At 35.4% G+C, this 20,822-nt stretch overlaps 1 protein-coding gene across 1 annotated transcript; it reads left to right on the forward strand.

Moving 5' to 3' along the window:
- The first annotated feature begins 9,910 nt into the window (after positions 1-9,910).
- LOC111057055 lies at positions 9,911-10,732 on the forward strand. The gene has a single exon (XM_022344481.2). It carries the CDS (start codon positions 9,911-9,913, stop codon positions 10,730-10,732), a length of 822 nt encoding a protein of 273 aa, XP_022200173.2.
- The last annotated feature ends 10,090 nt before the right edge of the window (positions 10,733-20,822 follow it).

A 20,822-nucleotide genomic window follows, 5' to 3' on the forward strand; every position in this document is an offset into this window, starting at 1 on the left:
ATAGTAGACTTGAGATGAGCGGGAACACTAGCGTCAGGTTTTCAATTTTCATAACGGCAAGGAAAGTTGTGTGAGTTCGCCACACCAGATCTTTTATAACCAGTTTCATTTTTCTACTAATCAGTGAGGAAGTGGTCCAGAATGAGGTTCAATATTTTAGTACTTATATCAACTGTCTCCAACATCATTTAATATTGGTGTGAAATGCGACATATCTGTTTGCAGTGGTTCTCAAATGATGATAATTAGCAATTACTGAGTTTGAGTGCGAGCAAAATAAGATTTATACTTTATCAAGTTAGTATTCAATGACGTTTCGATTTTGTCTTCCGGGGGACCCCCTCCGTCACCGTTCCACTCCACTCACTCGGAGAATAGTTGAAGTTATCAATCGAAAACAGCAATATTTAAAAGCTTTATATTTTCAAGATTGGTTATATTTTAGAACTTGGGCCTTCTTAGCTCAATATTCAAAAACACGGTCAATATTTTTTCAAACACCACTTGGAAAAGTCCGCATAGGACTCTCCTACACTGGATCCGCGCCTGCAAAGGATATCATAGTTGGATTGAGAAGCCTTGAATTCGGAAGATCATTGACAGAGAGAATAAAGACGATGTGTGACTGAGCCTTGAGAAATACCATAATTATTAACCGAGCGAAGTGAGGTCTAAGATTCAAGGCGACGGTTTGGCATTTCTCTTAATGTTTGAATGTTTAATGTTTAATGTTTAATGTTTAATGTTTAATGTTTAATGTTTAAATGTTAAATGTTTAATGTTTAATGTTTAATGTTTAATGTTTAATGTTTAATGTTTAATGTTTAATGTTTAAATGTTTAAATGTTTAATGTTTAATGTTTAATGTTTAATGTTTAATGTTTAATGTTTAATGTTTAAATGTTAAATGTTAAATGTTTAAATGTTAAATGTTTAATGTTTAATGTTTAATGTTTAATGTTTAATGTTTAATGTTTAATGTTTAATGTTTAATGTTTAATGTTTAAATGTTAAATGTTTAATGTTTAATGTTTAATGTTTAATGTTTAATGTTTAATGTTTAATGTTTAAATGTTTAATGTTTAAATGTTAAATGTTAAATGTTTAATGTTTAATGTTTAATGTTTAATGTTTAATGTTTAATGTTTAATGTTTAATGTTTAATGTTTAATGTTTAAATGTTAAATGTTTAATGTTTAATGTTTAAATGTTAAATGTTTAATGTTTAATGTTTAATGTTTAATGTTAAATGTTTAATGTTTAAATGTTAAATGTTTAAATGTTAAATGTTTAATGTTTAATGTTTAATGTTTAATGTTTAATGTTTAAATGTTAAATGTTTAATGTTTAAATGTTAAATGTTTAATGTTTAAATGTTAAATGTTAAATGTTAAATGTTTAATGTTTAATGTTTAATGTTTAATGTTTAATGTTTAATGTTTAATGTTTAATGTTTAATGTTTAATGTTTAATGTTTAATGTTTAATGTTTAATGTTTAAATGTTAAATGTTTAATGTTTAATGTTTAATGTTTAAATGTTAAATGTTTAAATGTTAAATGTTTAATGTTTAATGTTTAATGTTTAATGTTTAATGTTTAATGTTTAATGTTTAATGTTTAATGTTTAATGTTTAAATGTTAAATGTTTAATGTTTAATGTTTAAATGTTAAATGTTAAATGTTTAATGTTTAATGTTTAATGTTTAAATGTTAAATGTTTAATGTTTAATGTTTAATGTTTAATGTTTAATGTTTAATGTTTAATGTTTAATGTTTAATGTTTAATGTTTAAATGTTAATGTTTAATGTTTAATGTTTAATGTTTAAATGTTAAATGTTAAATGTTTAATGTTTAATGTTTAAATGTTAAATGTTTAATGTTTAATGTTTAATGTTTAATGTTTAATGTTTAATGTTTAATGTTTAATGTTTATGTTTAAATGTTTAAATGTTTAAACACGGCCATAGATTTTTATGAAATCTGCTGTTCCTTTTTTAATTGCGCGTCGACTTATATACAAGGTTTTTGGAAATTTTGCATTTCAAGGATAATATAGGAGGAAATAGGTGCTCCTTCATAAGCCATATTAGACTAAAAATCAGACTACAGAACTATTCATCATAAATCAGCTGTCTAGTGGACCTTAATACTACCCGCTCAAAAACATAGAAAATGTTGAAAATGTATTTCTCCATCAACGTTAGTAAACAGTTGACTGTAATACTACCCGTTCAAAAACATCGAACATCGTGAAAACGATTGTATCTTCCCATCGACGTTGTAGACAGTTGCAGCCAGACCTGATAATAGCGCTCACACTCACACTCCGGGATGACACGTCTCGGTACGATAGTACAGAAAGCTCTATGTTTATTTAGGATTTTTCCTAGACATTTTAAATTGATAAATTATTTATCAATTTTTGAGAAAACATAACAACAGGTCAATGTAACTTACTGTGCGCGAGGTCTACTGTTCACAGAACTACTAGTGCAGTCAAGTCTGTGACACTAGAATGATCATCAATGGATAAAGACTGGGCAGCTATTAAATAATAAGACAAGGGGAACTTTCCCTGAATCAATAGGACTCAAGATTGTGGAACAAAGTATTATGTGACATTGTGTCAACATCTTTGTGGATACCCAGAAGGACAGCAATAGACTTCATATTCGAATTAGTTTATCAGAAAGGGTATTCTTAAATTTCATTAGAGCATCAGATTCACTTTCACCATTTTGGAAATCAAATTTTTTCATTGTTTATTATATCTTTCTCACTTTATAAGTGAAACTTCATGTTTCTACTTTTAAGATATTAGAGTAAAAAGTAGGCCCAGAATGAGAAACTGAATCTGAAGAGAAGAATGAGAACTGAGACAACGAAATCGAAAGAAGTGGAAAAGCATCAGCTGCTCGTTGTCCAGTTAATGTGTTGTCCTCATTGCCGTCAGACGAATAAGGAAGACGCTCTCCTTCTACAGACTGGCTCCTCTATTTTCCGCTTTTACGCTGCTGCCGATATCACCAAGTAATTGTAGAGCAACTGACGGAAAAATTCCTCGCCTCTTGCGCAATATCGTCGTCTTTCGGTTATTTGGCGTCACCGGACGTAATTCGCTTTGTAATTTCGGCTCCGTGCACACGGTACCGCCGCTCCCACTCACCGACCGATCTATGATTGGATAACAGAGATAATAATAATCGGGCGAAATTGGATGTTCTCCTTGTCTGCACTGGTCGGCTATTTTCAGAACCAGTAACACGCTTCCAAGGCTTCGTCCTCCAGGATTGTCACGTTGATGGTGATACACTCGTGTTGACGTGAGATGTGATTTCCGAATATTATTAGATTTATCGAGGAAAGGATCTGCAATTAGCTACGGTAATGATCTTAAACAATTATCTGGAATGAATAAACTCTACTTGACTTCACTTGATTCATCATCTTAGAATCAATAAAAAAAGTTATCCCTATATGGAAATAGACCCTAATAAAAAGGTACCGTTACACTGAGCACCCCGTGCTGTGCTGCCCATTCGCGAACGTTCACGAATTGGTGTTGCACTACTCCCGTACCTTGCGCTGCGCTGAACTGCACTGCGCACAATTACGATCCGATGACTGGCGGTTTTTTGCAAGATCATAGGAAAATGGTCTCGACTCTTCTAGCTTCCTCGCTCTTACTCTTACGTACTATACTGTATGCCATGATTTTCTTTTTTGATAATGTAGGCTAATAATTTCAAAAGTAAATCCTAATTAACGGTCAAAGTAATCGATTGAACAATATTCTATTATTTCTCAATATTTAAACTACATAAATTTCATAACCAGGAATCAGTTTTATCAAAATAGATGTTGGGCAACCTAATTTTTTCCAATGAATTTATTTCATTCGTCAAAAAAAATATGAGAAGCTTACTACTGCACTGAACTACAGCGAATATACAGTATTTATATACATTCAAGTGCAGGAGCCGTTAATCACTACATTGGAAAAAATTATGAATGGTGATTTAATAATCCTTCCTACAGTGAATAGTAGGTCTATAATGATAGCTCTCACCAGTAGCCTACTGTAAGTGAGGCAAAAACACTTGCTAAAGGAGGATGCCTTGTGCACCAGTGTGAGTTGGAAAGTCAGCTTGAAATTACTCGCGAGCGATTGAGTAAATTAGTAACTTAAATTCAGTATGAGCAGTTTTCAACATCAAATTGATCATATCAATTATATGAAAGGCAGTGATTGGGATTAATTCAGGTGATACGATTAATTTCATGAATCTACTGCTTGTATTAGTGAAGTAGCCTTCCAAGAGAATTTGAGTTGATACTATATATGTTCGATATTTTCTTATTCTATTATTTATAAAATTATAATAAATTTATGTGATTGGCTAGAAGTGAATTTTGTTCGTATTTGAAACTGTAATTCGCTATGGGACTTACATGGATATAACTTATAACTGTCGTATAGTTTGGAGAAACTCTTACTTCCATACGTTCTAGACCTAAGTATGTAATATAGGTATTTAAGACGTTCTAGATGTGATAAAATATTACACTATTTCAAATTGTTTCAAATTTTCATTCAAGCCATTCACTTACTTAATTTGAGAGAAAATCATCTAAAGTCGTAAATTTTTTTCATTGCAGAATATAATTTATACATGATTGTAGTTTTTATGATTATTTACTAAATGGATATCAGTAAAAATATTATAAAAAATCTCGGGATGAAAGTAAGGGTGGTTTTCACCCTTGAAAAATTTCGGTTTCTATTTTTAAAGAATTTGATTCATGAATTATGTTGGTTTTAGTGAAAATATTGAAAATATAATAATAAATATCAAAGAATGGATAAAGTATATAAATTTATTCTACTCCTAATTACAATAAGGGTGGAAAATATCTGTCAATCCTCTCCCTTTTCAGAAAAAGTTGCATTGGAATCAGAAAGAAGTGAAACTGCTTGATTTTCCATTTTATATTTACTGTCCTAGTTCATTAAAAAAAAAACTGGCATGTGTTGGAGTAAGATAGTGATTATAATAGTGAATACCGGTAATAAACAAAAGTTTATTAACAAAATAACAGAGCTTGTCAACACTGACAAAAACAAAACAAAATAGCTGGATGATCTTAAGCTGGGTATTCCTTTGTGTGTAAATGCCGTCGTCGACCACGACAGGAAGAGAATCTCAGATTGGGTAGATTTCAATTTGTCTACATAACCTAAAATATTATGTTCAATTGTATTTCATTTCAATGGGGCAGGTTGAGCTTAAACTTTTTTTATACTTTAAAGGTGCATTTTCGTTTATGCTTAGATTTCCGCAGTCGACGACGGCAAGCAATGTTGACATTCATATTGTCCAATTTTCAAGTGTGCTGAAACAGCTGATCAAATAACTTTTCATATTTGTCTTAATTAATAAAGAAATAAACATTTCTAATAATATCAATAAATTGCCATTTAAAAGTATAAAAAAGTATAAGACCAACCTGCCCCAATAGAACATAATTGAACATAATCTTTCAGGTTATGTAGACAAATTGAAATCTACCCAATCTGAGATTCTCTTCCTGTCGTGGTCGCGGACGGCATTTTCGTACAAAGGAAAACCAAGCTTCAAATGGCAATATTTTGTTGATATTATAAGTAATGTTCAATTCTTTAATAATAAAGACAAATAATAAAAAGTTGTTTGATCAGCTGTTTTAGCACACTTGAAAATTGGACAATTTGAATGTCAATAATGCTTGCCGTCGTCGACTGCGGAAATACACACATAAAGGAAAACGTACCTTCAGAGAGATGTAGAAACATGGAGCGCTTGAAACCCCTAGAACACAGCAAATAAAGTAGAGTGGTTTTGTGTTCCTAAGAATGTGCTGCTACCTCCTGGAGAGTCAATAATATTAGAATTACTAACCTATAAAATAGATAACCCAAATTGACCACCTTCTCTGATCTGAGCCTATAAATATCATTGTTTTGTTTCCAATACAGTTAGATACTGGAAGGGGATTCAAGAAAAGGTGATATTAACATTATGTTTTCATAAATTTATTGATTCCCTGAATATGATAGAATTCCTCAATTTAAGAATATTACTAAAACTAATGATAACTCCTATAGAACACTTTTAATAGGCCCATTTACTTTTTAGCCTTTTTAATGTTACTACAAACTAAGATGAATACAGGTTCAGTGCTGCCAAAAAATAATAGATGTAAAGTAGGAATAGACCCAGTTTGCCTTTCACTGTTCCACTTTTGTAGCGTCTGTAAAAGCTGACCATTTTTTTGGTGAATGGCGGCTTTCAGGGCAGACGGAACTCCGGCGACCCTTCTGAATGCAGTATAAGTGTTGATACTCTCCAGGAGGTAGCAGCACATTCTTGGGGAGGGTCGCCGGAGTTCCGTCTACCCTGAAAGCCGCCATTCACCAAAAAAATGGTCAGCTTTTACGGACGCTACAAAAGTGGAACAGTGAAAGGCAAACATATGGACTGTGGATTTCCACGAGTAAACCAAGCTTGTCATGTGCGTGAAGCGACCTAGTCTGTCGTCGTCCCAGTTCGACGAAATAGCCCAATTCGTCCCAATTTCTTGGTTATTATGGTTTTAAGGGCTGGCGATACTCGGCGACCCCATTCAGAAATACACAGGGAGTGTGAAACGGCAAAGTAAACGCATCACAGTACTATGACGAATTGCGCTCGTCAAAGTATCCTCAGCCCAAAATAAAACACAGCGAGTCCAGCTCGTCAAAGTAAGCGAATTGATAATTGAGTACTGAATACTGAGTACTAAATTGAATTGACTACTTAACATAGTCATCCACCAATTGAAATGTTCTTGCTGTATTCAGGCTACGCTGACTAGTAATCTATTCCATACAATGTCCAATGCAATATAAATTAGTGTAGTTGGGAAACATGAAAATAGTAAACAAGTCGACTAATGAAGTATTCACTTCCAATATCATCACCAATTATCCTATCAGTGTTCGTTCACGGGTACTAGATTCGATAGAAGTGGGGCCTTCCTGGAACAGCCTAGTTAGTAAGAGCAAATTTTCAAGAGTAAAGCACGGAGCACAATGGAGACGCGCCGCGCCGCGCAGCCGGGGGCGCCGTGGAATTATTCCGGTTGAATACTTAGCATGTAAATAAGTTAGAATAAGCACACTGGACGGGCGCCGCGCCTTGCCACGCCGCGTAGCCGTGGAATTATTCTGCTGCCGGTACTTTTTGGAGAATACAGAGCGGAGTTTTTCCAGCTGACCGTCCGACTTTTGCCTATCACCAAAACCCAAATCGCGTAAAAATGAAGATAAAGATATTGTGATTTCAGATTCGGATTCAGCGCTCTCGAATTAATATAATGCCTCGCGAGTACTTGAAAATGAGCAAGCTTTTTTCTCGATTGTATATAACGCTATTTAACCCTTTATTTTCTTTCTTGATTCTCATGATACTCTCAGAGTTAATTTGATGTTGATACTATGATGTACTATCATGATATATTAAGATGTACTATATTGTTGATATTGATAATATTATCTACATAATCTCAATCCATTTTACAATCACTGTGTCTCGAGATATGGCATATAAACAAAGCTGCGATTAGCAAAGGTATTATTATCTGTCATTATGTTGTTAAATACTTGGAATAACAAATAGGCATCTAAATAACTTGAATTAAGATAAATGAGTATATTCACGAAATTGTAACCCCTTTTTTTCACACCAGTATCAGAAGAGGGAGTAATTAGGACAGTTCTGAGTCTGAATTGTATATTTAATAAAAGAAAATGTTTTTTGTTTTTTTTCCAATTAGTACAAGACGAACAATTCCTCGACGCAGGCCTAGCCTAATGAGGAGTGTACTTAATATTTTTATTTTTGTTCGTTTCAAAAAAGTGTGATATAAAGTGAATAAAGGAGATGAAAGAGGAAGATATCCTGATTTTATTGAACCTCATGTGGAAAACACTTGTTCCAAACTAGTGAGTTTATTATTTTTATTTCAAGAACACTATCCCGAATGGAATAAAAACAAATACAAATCAATTTAAAGTTGGAAAATATTTTATAGATGGTGGCTACCAATTTCTTTTAGAGTTTTTTTTATGTTTTCCTCGTCATATTGTATAAATGACTTATCTACTGTACTTCTTTAATCTACGATTTGTATTGTAAAACAAGATTTATTTTAGTTCATAAGGAACTAGACTAACCCAAATGAAGGCAGTGGTCGGGTGGAGAGTCATGTCCGGTAAGCGGCGTGGCGCGGCGCGCTCCCAGTGTGCTCCGTGCTTCAACTGACAAGGCGGCGCGGCGAGGCGCGGCGCGTCTCCAGTGTGCTACGAGCTTTGAGACTATGATAGCTTTGGAAGAGAGCGATTTTAATTAGAGAGTAGGAGAGAGGGAATGAGATAGTAAGAGAGAGATTGTGATTGAGAGAACTAATGATGAAGAGTGAGAGTGTGTGACTATGTGTCTGCGTGTGTGGGGGAGATAAAGTGAGAGAGTCTGCATGTGTTTGAGAGAGACATAGAGTCCATGTGAGAGAGAGAGTGAATACGATGTCAGATGCCAATTTCAATTTCAAGCACGTTCTCAAACGCACTTTCTCCTTGTTTATTTCCAGTTCGACGTCCCTTTACATTTTCAGGAAAGCTTTAATTGAGTCTCTTCTTGTTTCCTATTCCCCTTCCACCCATCCAGCGACCAACAGACTTCCACCTTAGTTTCTATGTATTTGAGTTTCGACTCCTCAGCTACGACTTGCCTGTACTAGTTGTAAGCAACTCCAGTTAACTCTTTCTTTGTCTGAATGACTGTCTTTCAAGTTAGCATTCGTTTCCTATTTTCAATTTGTACCACTCGCCTTTTCTTTTTGGAAAAAACTTGCTTCGAGCTGCTAAGGAAAGTTTCTGAAATACAATTGTGACCTAGCCACTGATCATCAAAAGAACCTGAGTTAAATTGGTTACATAAACGTAATGCAAATCCTATACTCTTAAACGAGCAACCTCTGTTTATAAGTTTATATTTACAGATGTTTAGATGTTCAGATGTTTAGATGTTTAGATGTTTAGATGTTTAGATGTTTAGATGTTTGGATGTTTGGATGTTTGGATGTTTGGATGTTTAGATGTTCATATGTTTGTATTTCACCGGATCTCGAAAACGGCTCTAACGATTCTCACGTAATCCAGAACATAGTAGGTTTATAATATAAAGAATCGATTGCACTAGGTCTCATCCCTGGAAAAACACGCTGGAGGACATTGAAAGGATAATTATCATTCATCCTTGGAAAAACATCTGATTATAATTCGTCTGTTGGTGATGGAAGTGAGTGAGCGAGTTCATGTGTGTAGGACTGTGACAAAATTATGACTCAGCTGTTGAACTTTTGTAATCATTCAATCAGGTACTTAGTGCCGGTTGCAAAAAAGCCGGGTTATTTTCAATCTTGATTAATTCCAGTAGATCCATCTTTTTAGAATGGTCTTCTCTGATTTTGTTCACGTGAAGTTAATCAGGATTGAAATTTAACCGGCTTTTGTGCAACTGGGCGTTTGTGAGGGAAATTTCTGCATTCCTCTGGGAATTAATCTCAATTCACTGTGATTAGATAGAACATTTCTGTATGAATGTTATGATAATTTCTTCTTTCGTAATAAATTTTATATGATTTTAGCTATCCTAACCAGAACTCTGTTTTCTTTTCATTTAAACACAGTATAATTTGAAAATTCGGTCATGGCGCAGTGTTATTATTGTGAAAGTGCATTACCAGCATCAGGTGATTTTGTTTCGTGTTTCGGCTGTGAAAATAAATTTCATTTTGGATGTAGCCTGAAGGAAACAACATATCGCAGGATGTCCGAGGACGATAGGAAAAAGTGGCGGTGCACTCATTTCTGCAAAAATTCAAAGAAATCGACCACATTACCAGGTAACGAAGATATTACTGGTTTCGATATACAGAAAACTACTACACTCCTTGAATCTCTCAACACCAAAGTGGCAAATTTCGAGACTGTTGTTAATACTGTTCAAACAAGCCAGGAATTATTATCTGTTAAGTACGATGAGTTGCTCAAAGAAATCAAAGGGTTACGTGATGAAAACAAAAAACTAACATGTGATATTTCTGAGTTGAAAAAACAGCTTGCCTCAAAAGATAACGTCATTGACAATCTCAATATGCAAATAAATAATGATGTTGAGTATGTTAAGAGAAACAATTTGGAAATTCATTGCCTTGAAACGTCTAGCAGGCCTCCAATCGAAGATTTGCAAGTAATAGCTGAAAAGATTGATGTTAATTTCCAAATGAGTGATGTTAGTGGGGTCCACAGGCTACCAATACGCAAACCTACTGACACTCACGGCGAAAAATCTCCAGTTTCGATTGTTCAGTTCGTCTCGAAACTAGTTCGCTCTGATTGGCTTACCAGGGGTCGTGCTGCGAAATTGACAAACAAGGTGGTGGGGAATAAATCTGAGAAAAGAATTTATTTCAACGAGAATCTAACAGCTTTCAACAAAAGACTGTTTATGCAAGCCAAGCTTAAAGCTAAGCCTCTTGAATATAAGTATATGTGGACCTCGCAGGGCAGAGTCCTCGTTAGAAAAGAGCATCACGCACAGATTATCAGAATTAAATCTTTTATGGATCTTGATAAAATTGTTCAGTGATCTATCCGATTATTGAGACTCAGTACAATACTCTCAGTAACACTTCTCATAATACCAATAATAATAACTTGAATAATAACAGAAACTAGTGCTATTTATTCTTTGTTATGATTGAAGCGGATATTCAATTTGACAAGATGATTCTGCCTTGCAGGCCTTATCCAACTATTGATAATTGGCTTCTTGATAAGCCGATCTCCTGGTGACAAATTATTTTGTCGGAGAAGGCTTAGTTGTTATAATTGTGCTAGACCCTGAGGTCTGCGGGCTTGAATCGTATCAATAAAGTGATCCTAATTCTAGTGGTTTGAGGGTCTTGGAAATAAAAACATAGATATGCGGTTGACTGACTGCTCTCATAATAATGGAAATAATATAGAAAATATTATAAAATACATCTTTACATGGATAATCGAATAATCAATCTGTCTTTAAGAGACCAACACAACATGTCTTTAAGAGATCAAATACTCATGTCTTTCAAGAGACCAAATACTCATGTCTTTAAGATACCAAATATACGGGGGCACATCTGATATTGCAGTGGGGGGTATCAAGTACTTATCTAAGATCTGTCGTACTCGTAGTCCGGTGTCCGAAGGGTGATGGATGATGATGAAGGGTGATGGCCTCCAGGCAACGGGCTAGTGGCGTCAGATCAAAGATCGTCTTTCAGCCCCGCACGGCAAGGTCAGATGTCCGATATCACCAGCCATCTCGGTCGGCGAATTCGTGAGCCCTCGTTCGACAGCAAGGCATATTTACAGCTCGATCCTCGAATGAGTATTCAAGAATACACACACAAAAAGAACCCAAATGGGTTTTCGACTGTGACTAATTCATAGCCTACAATAATAATAAGGTGCAGCAGTCAACCGCTCTGAATTAAATAAAATACTTCATAAATAAGTTGTTGAAGAAAAGATAAGCGATTAAAAACTGATGGAATACATGATTCCCAATTATATAATTTAAGTCTCCAGGAGAGAACGAAAAACAAGATGAGTATGTCATGATTCAATCAGACAAAGATATAATCTAGCTCAAAAACATGTCTGTACTCCACAGAATCTAAAAGCGGTCTCCTGTTCAGGTCTCCAAGTCAACCGAATCAGGCTCAAAAAATAGGTATCTGGGCTAGCAATATTATACATTAAAAATACCAAATTACAAAGGACGTGGTGGGGACGACAATAATTCCCCTCAATAGAACAAGAAAGGAATAAAACTAACAAGGACAGAATACAGGAAAATTCCTCAGTCGAAGTAGAAGACTCAGCAATAGAATGGACGTTCAACTGATTCTTTATGATGATTTTGCACCTACAACAATTCTACGTACTCAAGGAGAACGTTGGAGAACAATAGAGGAAATATTAGAATATAATTACGTAATGTGCTGAATTACATCATGAAACTACTCCGATAACGTGAGAATCGCAAGTCAATCCAGCACTCTAATGAGATTTTATCTTGGAAAAGTTATAATTTTGAAAAAAATAATAAATTTCGACACATTGATAATGATCATTATAATAATTCTCATTCAATTCCTTTGTCGTTTGGATTTAAAATGATCTATCTCAATATAAGATCAGTGAGAAAACATTTTGATGAACTGACACTAGCTATCCGTCATGCAAATTGATAATAAAAAATACTGATAGCTTGAAGTGTGGTAAGTACGCCAATAAAAGACAAAATGAGTCAACAAGATGATATTTAATAATAATAAAATAATAGGCAGATGGCCACATACAAAAACAAGTGTAAGTAGATTGAATCGAATAAAATCTTGGGACAATTACAAAATGTAATAAAAAACGTTAGAGAAATACAAAATTTTAATGAAATTAGGTCAATGACATTAATGACCATTGAAGCCTGACAATAATCGAAAAGGTATTATTAATGATACCTGAATTGAGAATATAAATTGAGTGCTACAATGAAAAAGTTACTGCTGAAAAATTCAATCTTAATGATTTTTAAAAAGGAATAGTAATAAATGATAATAAGCTGTAGATAGTGCTCGATAAATAGAAATGGTTAAATGTTGATTAATACTAACAAAAATAATCTTAGAATGATTGGATGTTTCGGTCGACAATAGCACAGCTAAGTAAGTTCAAAAAATGAAATTGCCTTGGTCAGCATTAACACAAGTAAGTTCAAAGGTCAATGTCATATACATTGAAATAGTTGCTAATATAGAATACATTAATATAGGCGGCATAGGCCTTCAGTAAGTCAAATGTCAAGTTAGACATCAATTGAACAACTCAAATATGGGAATATGCTTGCAAGCCAAGCGTAGCTATCAATACAGTGAAATAATCGTTAATATAGAATACATTAATATAAGCGGAATAGGCCTTCAATGAATTAAATGTCAAGTTAGAGATCAATTGAACAACTCAAATATGGGAATATGCTTGCAAGCCAAGTGTAGTTATCAATACAGTGAAATAATTGTTAATATAGAATACATTAATATAAGCGGCATAGGCCTTCAATGAATTTAATGCCAAGTTAGACATTAATAGAACAACTCAAATATGAGAATATGCTTGCAAGCAAGTGTAGCTATCAATACAGGCGACATAGGCCTTCAATGAATTAAATGTCAAGATAGACATCAATTGAACAACTCAAATGTGGGGATACGCTTGCAAGCCAAGGGTAGCTATCAAATACAGGCGACATAGGCCTTCAATGAATTAAATGTCAAGATAGACATCAATTGAACAACTCAAATATGGGAATATGCTTGCAAGCCAAGTGTAGCTATCAATACAGGCGACATAGGCCTTCAATGAATTAAATGTCAAAATAGACATCAATTGAACAACTCTAATATGAGGATACGCTTGCAAGCCAAGGGTAGCTATCAAATACAGGCGACATAGGCCTTCAATGAATTAAATGTCAAGATAGACATCAATTGAACAACTCAAATATGGGGATACGCTTGCAAGCCAAGGGTAGCTATCAAATACAGTGAATGAAGTACATATTATAACATTGATGTTATGTAGGCCAGTGCTCTCAATGAGACATGCACAATGAGACATGCACATATTGAATTCATGAAGATAGGCTCAATTGCCAAAAGTATGGACAATTAAATGTTTTTAATTGCCGAAAAGGTTGAATGATAGCTACAAAAATTGTATGAATGCACATAAAACTGTTTGAATTAGAAATAGAGAACGTGGTCCAGTGTCGACACGATGTAGTATTTTCAGTAACAGTTATGTAATACATGCGTAAATAAAAGTTGATTGAAACGATTTACGTAACCTGAATAAAATTTTGAAGAAGAGATGCAGCCAGGCAGACAGGCAAGGAATCCACGGTACCCAAAGAACAGGACATCAGCAAGCGACGATGTGATCTGCCATGCGATGACAAGAAGGGAAGCGTCCAACAGTAGGCGAATCCCCCAGTGGAAATGTGAGCAGGAACATGTAGAATTCAAAATGAATAATCCGAATTTCAAGTTGTGGAATTTTTAGATTGATTTCAAAACGGTAGAGATGATGAACTTGAAAGTTTGAGTTTCAAGAGGCGAAACCAATTATTGTTAGAAGAATGGCGATAGACGCCCACACGAGGTTGTGATCTTGACAAAGTTTATCAGCGTAAATAAGTGAAGAAATCGATGAATAATTGAATTACAATTGAAGAATAGAATAAACAAATTAATTTGAAAGAATAATTCACTTTTTAAAAACGTTCCGTAGATCAGATGAATATGGATGAAAAGTTTAGACCGGGAGTGAAATGCACTCTCCGACTATACTTGATCAAAAGACAAGGAAACAGCTAATGCACGGCTGAAAAAGGGACATGCCGGATATGTTTGAAATGTACGTAAAACGTTTTCAAACGTTTTATGGAAAAGTGGCAAATATCTAGAAAGTAAGATGCCTAAAGACAAAATAAATTCCAAAAAATTGAATAATAAAAACAATAAAACCTGAAAATACGAAATGAACCATAAGAGCAAGGGGATTAACTAGAATCCTCATCAATGGGAAGAGGTGCTAAACTCGAAATAGCTCTCTTAAAAGTGCCGGAGGGAGTGAGAACAGTGACAACTCGAACCTTGTCGTCCTTACTGGGATGAACTTCAGTAATGCGCGCCAGTTTCCAAGTGGACTGCATGGAACCAGGAACCTTCAAGATGACAACCGTACCGACCTTCAAATTTTCACAATTGTTCAGCCATTTGCCTTTTTTCCGAAGAGTGGTTAAATATTCACGAGACCACCTATCCCAAAGCTCCTGGATAGAAACAGCAAGTTGATACCAACGTGAACGATGATCAATGTGTTTGGTGTTGGGCGGTAAGAAGGGTAATGACGTAAGTGGACGTCCAATCAAAAAATGACCTGGAGACAAGTAGGCAAGATCATGCGGATCTTCCAACAAGGGAACAAGAGGGCGCGAATTCAAGATGGCTTCGACCTGAGCAGCAAGAGTACAGGTTTCTTCAAAGTTAAATACCTTGCTGAATGTAACTACACGGAATATGCGTTTGAAGTTTTTTACCGCAGAGTCCACCGAAGTGCGGAGCCCGAGGGGGAATGAAGTGCCATTGGATGTTGAGCACAGACATAGTGTCATGAATATCTGATTTGAGACGATCAGAGGCCAAAAATTCGTGGAGCTCACGTAGCTCATTGTTGGCACCAACGAAAGTTGTGGCGTTGTCCAAAAAAATGGAATGTGGAATGCCATGACGAGCAGAAAACCGAATCAGAGCGGCAATAAATGCCTTGGAAGTAAGTTCCGAGACAGTTTCAATATGAACGGCACGAGTTACCATACACACAAACAGCGACAAGTATGCTTTAGAAAAAGTACGAGATTTGGGGCTGCCTACACAAATGGAAATAGGACCGGCGTAATCCAAACCACAATTGTGAAAGGGAAAATTAGCCTGAACGCGGGCCGCTGGTAAACTACCCATGATTTGCTCAGAACAAAGAGCCGAAAAGCAAAAAAACACATTATGCAATGCCACAATACACTTTTGATGGTGCGACGGGTGGAGGGATACCAAAATCGTTGTCCTGCACTGGCCATGGTGGCCTGCACACCAGAATAATAAATAATAATAATAAATAATAAATAGATTTTATTGTCGTAGACCAATATAGGTAATTGACAAAGTCATAGTAATACAATATTACAAAATAATAGAGTCAAAGCAATAGTTTAAAGTCACAAAGTATAATAAATTACATCAAGTAGAATCGAAGAACTCTGTCAAACAATAGAAAGGTCTTAAAACCAGCCACTCAAAAAGTAATTTTTTAAAAATAACAATATTTTCACAACATTTCATATCCAATGGCAACTTATTGTACATTCTCAAGCCTATGCTGTCATAGTGTTTCATGCTTATGACAAGACGTTGATATGGAATATCAATGAGGTCTTTTTCCTGGTGTTATAAGCATGAATATTGGATCTTTTATTCAAGCTATGGAGATTCTTTCTAGTGTGCATGATTACTTGAAATATATAGAGGTTTATGACAGTCAATATTTTTGTTTTTTTGAAAAGAGGTCGACAGTGATCTAGATACCCTGCACTGGTCAATATTCTAATAGCCTTTTTCTGCAAAAGCAAGACCTTATTGATGTGACAGCTGTTTCCATATACTAAAATTCCGTATGAAATTATGCTTTGGAAAAAAGCAAAATATGAGTTTCTGAGGTATTTTTCCGGTACAAGATTCTTCAACTGCCTTAACAGATAAATAACCCTAGATAACCTAGCAGAAACGAAATTTATGTGGGGTTCCCAGGTCAACCTGTAATCAAACATTAAGCCCAAAAACTTTAAACTATTGTTATTGTTGTGTGTATAGTCCCTGAGACCAAATGTCATAAGCTGAGTTTTATCCTCGTTAGTTTAAAGCCATTCGCTGTGAACCACTTGGAAGCCTCCGCCAAGGTATCGGCTGTCATGTTATGTAAAGTGTGTACATCTGAATGAGAATTAAGAAAAGTGGTGTCATCAGCATACAACACAGTCTTGCTGTTGATTGTGAGAGGAAGATCATTTATCATCAATACAAAGAGGAGTGGTCCCAATATTGATCCTTGGGGGACACCGTACTTTACTTTAGCAAGATCGGATCTCTCATTTCCTACACAAACAACTTGCTGGCGATCGCCAAGGTACGATCTAAAAAGACTAAGGCTCCTTCCACTGACTCCATAATAAGCTAATTTTTCAAGCAAAATATCATGATTCACGCAGTCAAATGCCTTGCTCAGGTCACAGAAGGCAGCCTGAGCAAAGCACCTGTTTTCAAAAGACTCAATTACAAATTTTATTAGTGCATCAAAGGCGTCAGAAGTGGATCTTCCCTTCACAAAACCAAATTGATGCTCAGACAGTACCCCAAGATTTACTAAGTATTCATACACCTGTATATACATGACAATCTCTAGAACCTTGGAGAAGACAGGTACTATTTGGATGGGTCTATAACTGGAAGGTTCCTCTCTTGAGCCCTTCTTATGAACGGGAACAACTTTGGAGACTTTTAATACATCGGGGAAAACACCCTGTGTAATACACCTGTTTATACAAATGGTCAGTACTGGCACTACAGAGTGAGCAATAGTTTTGAGAAGACAGCTTGATAGACCATAGAAATCTTCACTCTTCGAAACTTTAAGATTATGAACCACTTTAAAAATCGTCTCTTGACTCACCTCATGAAAAAAGAATAAGCTATTTTGCACTTTATTTACATTATCATTGAGCAAGGCACTGGCTGTAATTGATGGCTTGTCTATCTTCTCGTGCACATCATCTACTGACTGAATGAAATAATTATTAAGTTTGTTTGGTTCAGGAGTAGATAAGTTTACAACATTCTTGTTGAAGGATAAAGATTTGATAATTTGCCATGCTTTCTTACATTTGTTATTAGAAGATTCAATGATTGATGCAACAGAATCCCTCTTGGCTTCATCCAATGAATTTCTGTACAGTGCTCTGCATCTAAGATAAAGTGTTTTCGAATGTTCGGTTTTTTGTTTTTTGAAGTTTTCATGTAAGAGAGTGAGCAGAATCTTAATCTTACTAAGTTCAGGTGTGTACCAGTCAGCCTTACATTTGAAATTCTTTCTATTATTAACTTGGGAAACTTTTTTCTACAGGTCTTTCTAGGGATATTTAGATTGAAATAATATAAAACTGTATTGAGGAAGGATTCGAATATATCACTTGCATCTGACTTTTCCATGACAGCACTCCAATTCACCAAATTCAGAGACCGATTAAATTGTAGTAATTATCTTTAGTAACAGGTCTTGAAGTAATAGTGACAAAATCGTTAGAACTAGACTCAACAGAACCACAGGGCACACATATCGTGACACAATCATGATCAGAGTAGGAAAATCCTATAACACTTGAATTTGTCATATCAGGTTGAACGTTTGAAATAATATTATCGAGACAGGCTTGGTCTCTAGTGGGCAGAGTATTGAAAATATGATGATTAAATTGTCTCAATAGATTTTTCAAATTATTGGAATGACAGGTTTCCTGATTGACATCAAAGGCAGAATTAAGATCTCCACCAAGAACAATAGTATGGACATTAAAGCATCGTCTAGACAAAAATAGAAGCAATTCCTCCAATTTGGCTAAAAATACTTTTGGGTCTCCACAAGGAGATCTGTACAATGATACGATAATGAGTTTCCTGGCTCCGATAATAGTACAGGTGGCCTCAAACTCACGTTCAATACATAGAAAATTCAGACTCAATTCTTGACTTTGAGAGTAAAGATTCTTACTGGCAAATATTGCAACTCCGCCATTTTTGTGTAATAATCTACAGTAACTACTTGTTGCAATACAAACATCCATTTTACTATATACGATTTCATCAGTAAGCAACCAATGTTCACTTATACCTATAATATCAATATCTTCATTAATTACAAAGTCATTGAGAACATTTAATTTACCTCTCAATCCTTGAACATTTAGATAGGCAATTCTTGTGCAAGGAATTGTATGTTTTAATGAGTCTAATCTACACCTATTTGAACTTGTATTGTTGAGTTTAAACGACTGTGCACAATGTTAGTATCTTCCACAGAGTCTGTTATAGCCAGCATGACTTAGACGACGATGGTGAGCAACAATCAATGCACGGGTGAATTTGTGATTGCTAGGCAACAATATTTGATGTTTATAATCAAAGGAAGCATTTGCATTCTGCAAACGTCCACCAACTCTGAGCAGTGAATCTGAGTGAATGAATGGTGACAAGGCTTAATAGAGCTAGACTTTAATTAGGCAATAGCTCCTGATTTTGATGCAATGCTTTAAGTTCAGCAGAGAAAGCTTCTTCTTGAATGGATTTGAAGATACAATTTTCAGCTTCTAAAATTTCAGAGACAGCTAATTGACCAAAGCGCGGAGCGACTGAATTTTGTTTCCTACAATTATGAATGAACCGTAGAACATACACCGTTGTACGAACAATTTTGTGATAGGTGGAGCAACTATTAATTATGCCTGAGATAACATCATTATGAGAAGAAGTAGTAGCTGATACCTGAACTGATTGAGAACTGATTTCCTGAACTGATACCTGAACTGATTTCTCTAACTGATGAGAGACAACATTTGAAGTTAGAAAATTCGACATGACCCTATGGGGAGCGGCCACAGGCGAAGCAGGGAGGCACGAACGAGGTGCTGCAATAGGACGAATAGTTTTACAAGAACCAAATATGACCCAACCTAGACTGGTTTTCTGAAGAATAGGAGCGTTTTGAGCCAGATATAATTTACCAGGCTGGAGTATAGATGCGAATATGCCAGCACCGAGTAACAAATCTACAGGCTTAGGCTGATCAAACAATGGATCCGCTAATTTAAGTTCAACGGGAATTGAAATTTTGGAAAGATCGATGTTCACACTAGGAACATTAGATGATATGCTATCAACTACAATACAATTTTCTTCAACCGACCACAAACGATCAGATGAAGACAAGCAAGCTGAATGAGAAATAGATGATTTGGTCTTATTCTCACCTACACTATGAATCAAAGTGTCCGAATACAAAGTAACAAGTGACAATTTTTTAGCCAACCTAGTTGACATCAAATTACAATCAGAACAAGAATCCAAAAGCGCAGTTGCTTAAATAAATTCCCCACTAGAAGATTGAACAAAAACTTCGGCAGTAGGTAACAAAGCGACAGTTGATTGCTGTTGCAAACACAGTGACGAAGTGGAGCTCATTGTGACATGAGAGTTCTTCTGAGGCTGTTCTGCATGAGAAACAGCTTGTTTAGTTGTTTCCACATTCTGAACCATGACGGAATTCAAGACAGCATTCTTACCCTTGGAGGGAGCAAAAGATTGAGAATGAATAACATTTGAAGTTACCTTATACTTAGGAGTGTCTCGCGATTGAGGATACGACCTATGAAGAACAGTGTGGTGACTCTTGCCACAAAGTGTACACGATTTGTCCGGGCAAATATGATTGGGTGTGAAAGGCTTGATGCAATTATAACATAACCTTTTGTCACGGACAGCATTTCAACGATCAGTAACCTGCAACTTCAATAATTCATTACAACGATTTGGAAAATGACCAACAGAATTACAAAAACTACAAGGTGACATAGAAGAGGTAGTAACCTGCATTCTAGATTGAACATTCGATTGATTTTGATTGAACTTCGGCTTGCTATGAGCACCAACCGAGTTGGATGTACCTTGCTGTACATTTCCTTGATGATGGTTAGCTGAGCTTGAAGCAACAGCTTCCATGATTTTGCATTGTGATTCCAAAAAATTCCAAAATTTATCAATGGTGGGAATGTTGTGTATACCAACACTCTTTTCCCATTCTCGAACAGTAGCAGTATCCAACTGCAACAACATTTTGTGCATGTACAATAAGTCCTTGATTTGGACTCCAAGTTGAAGCGCTTCGAGCGCGGTAATGTGGGACTTGCAAAAGTCAATGAATGCCCGTAATGATTGCGGACAGTAACGTTTTATGGTAGGAGGAGATTCAAT

This window comes from Nilaparvata lugens, chromosome 6 (genome assembly GCF_014356525.2).
Source record: "Nilaparvata lugens isolate BPH chromosome 6, ASM1435652v1, whole genome shotgun sequence".
NCBI classification, from domain to species: domain Eukaryota; kingdom Metazoa; phylum Arthropoda; class Insecta; order Hemiptera; family Delphacidae; genus Nilaparvata; species Nilaparvata lugens.

Bases quoted from the DNA above. Each gene is read 5' to 3' on its own strand.
- LOC111057055 (XM_022344481.2), top strand. From the start codon at position 9,911: ATGTCCGAGGACGATAGGAAAAAGTGGCGGTGCACTCATTTCTGCAAA.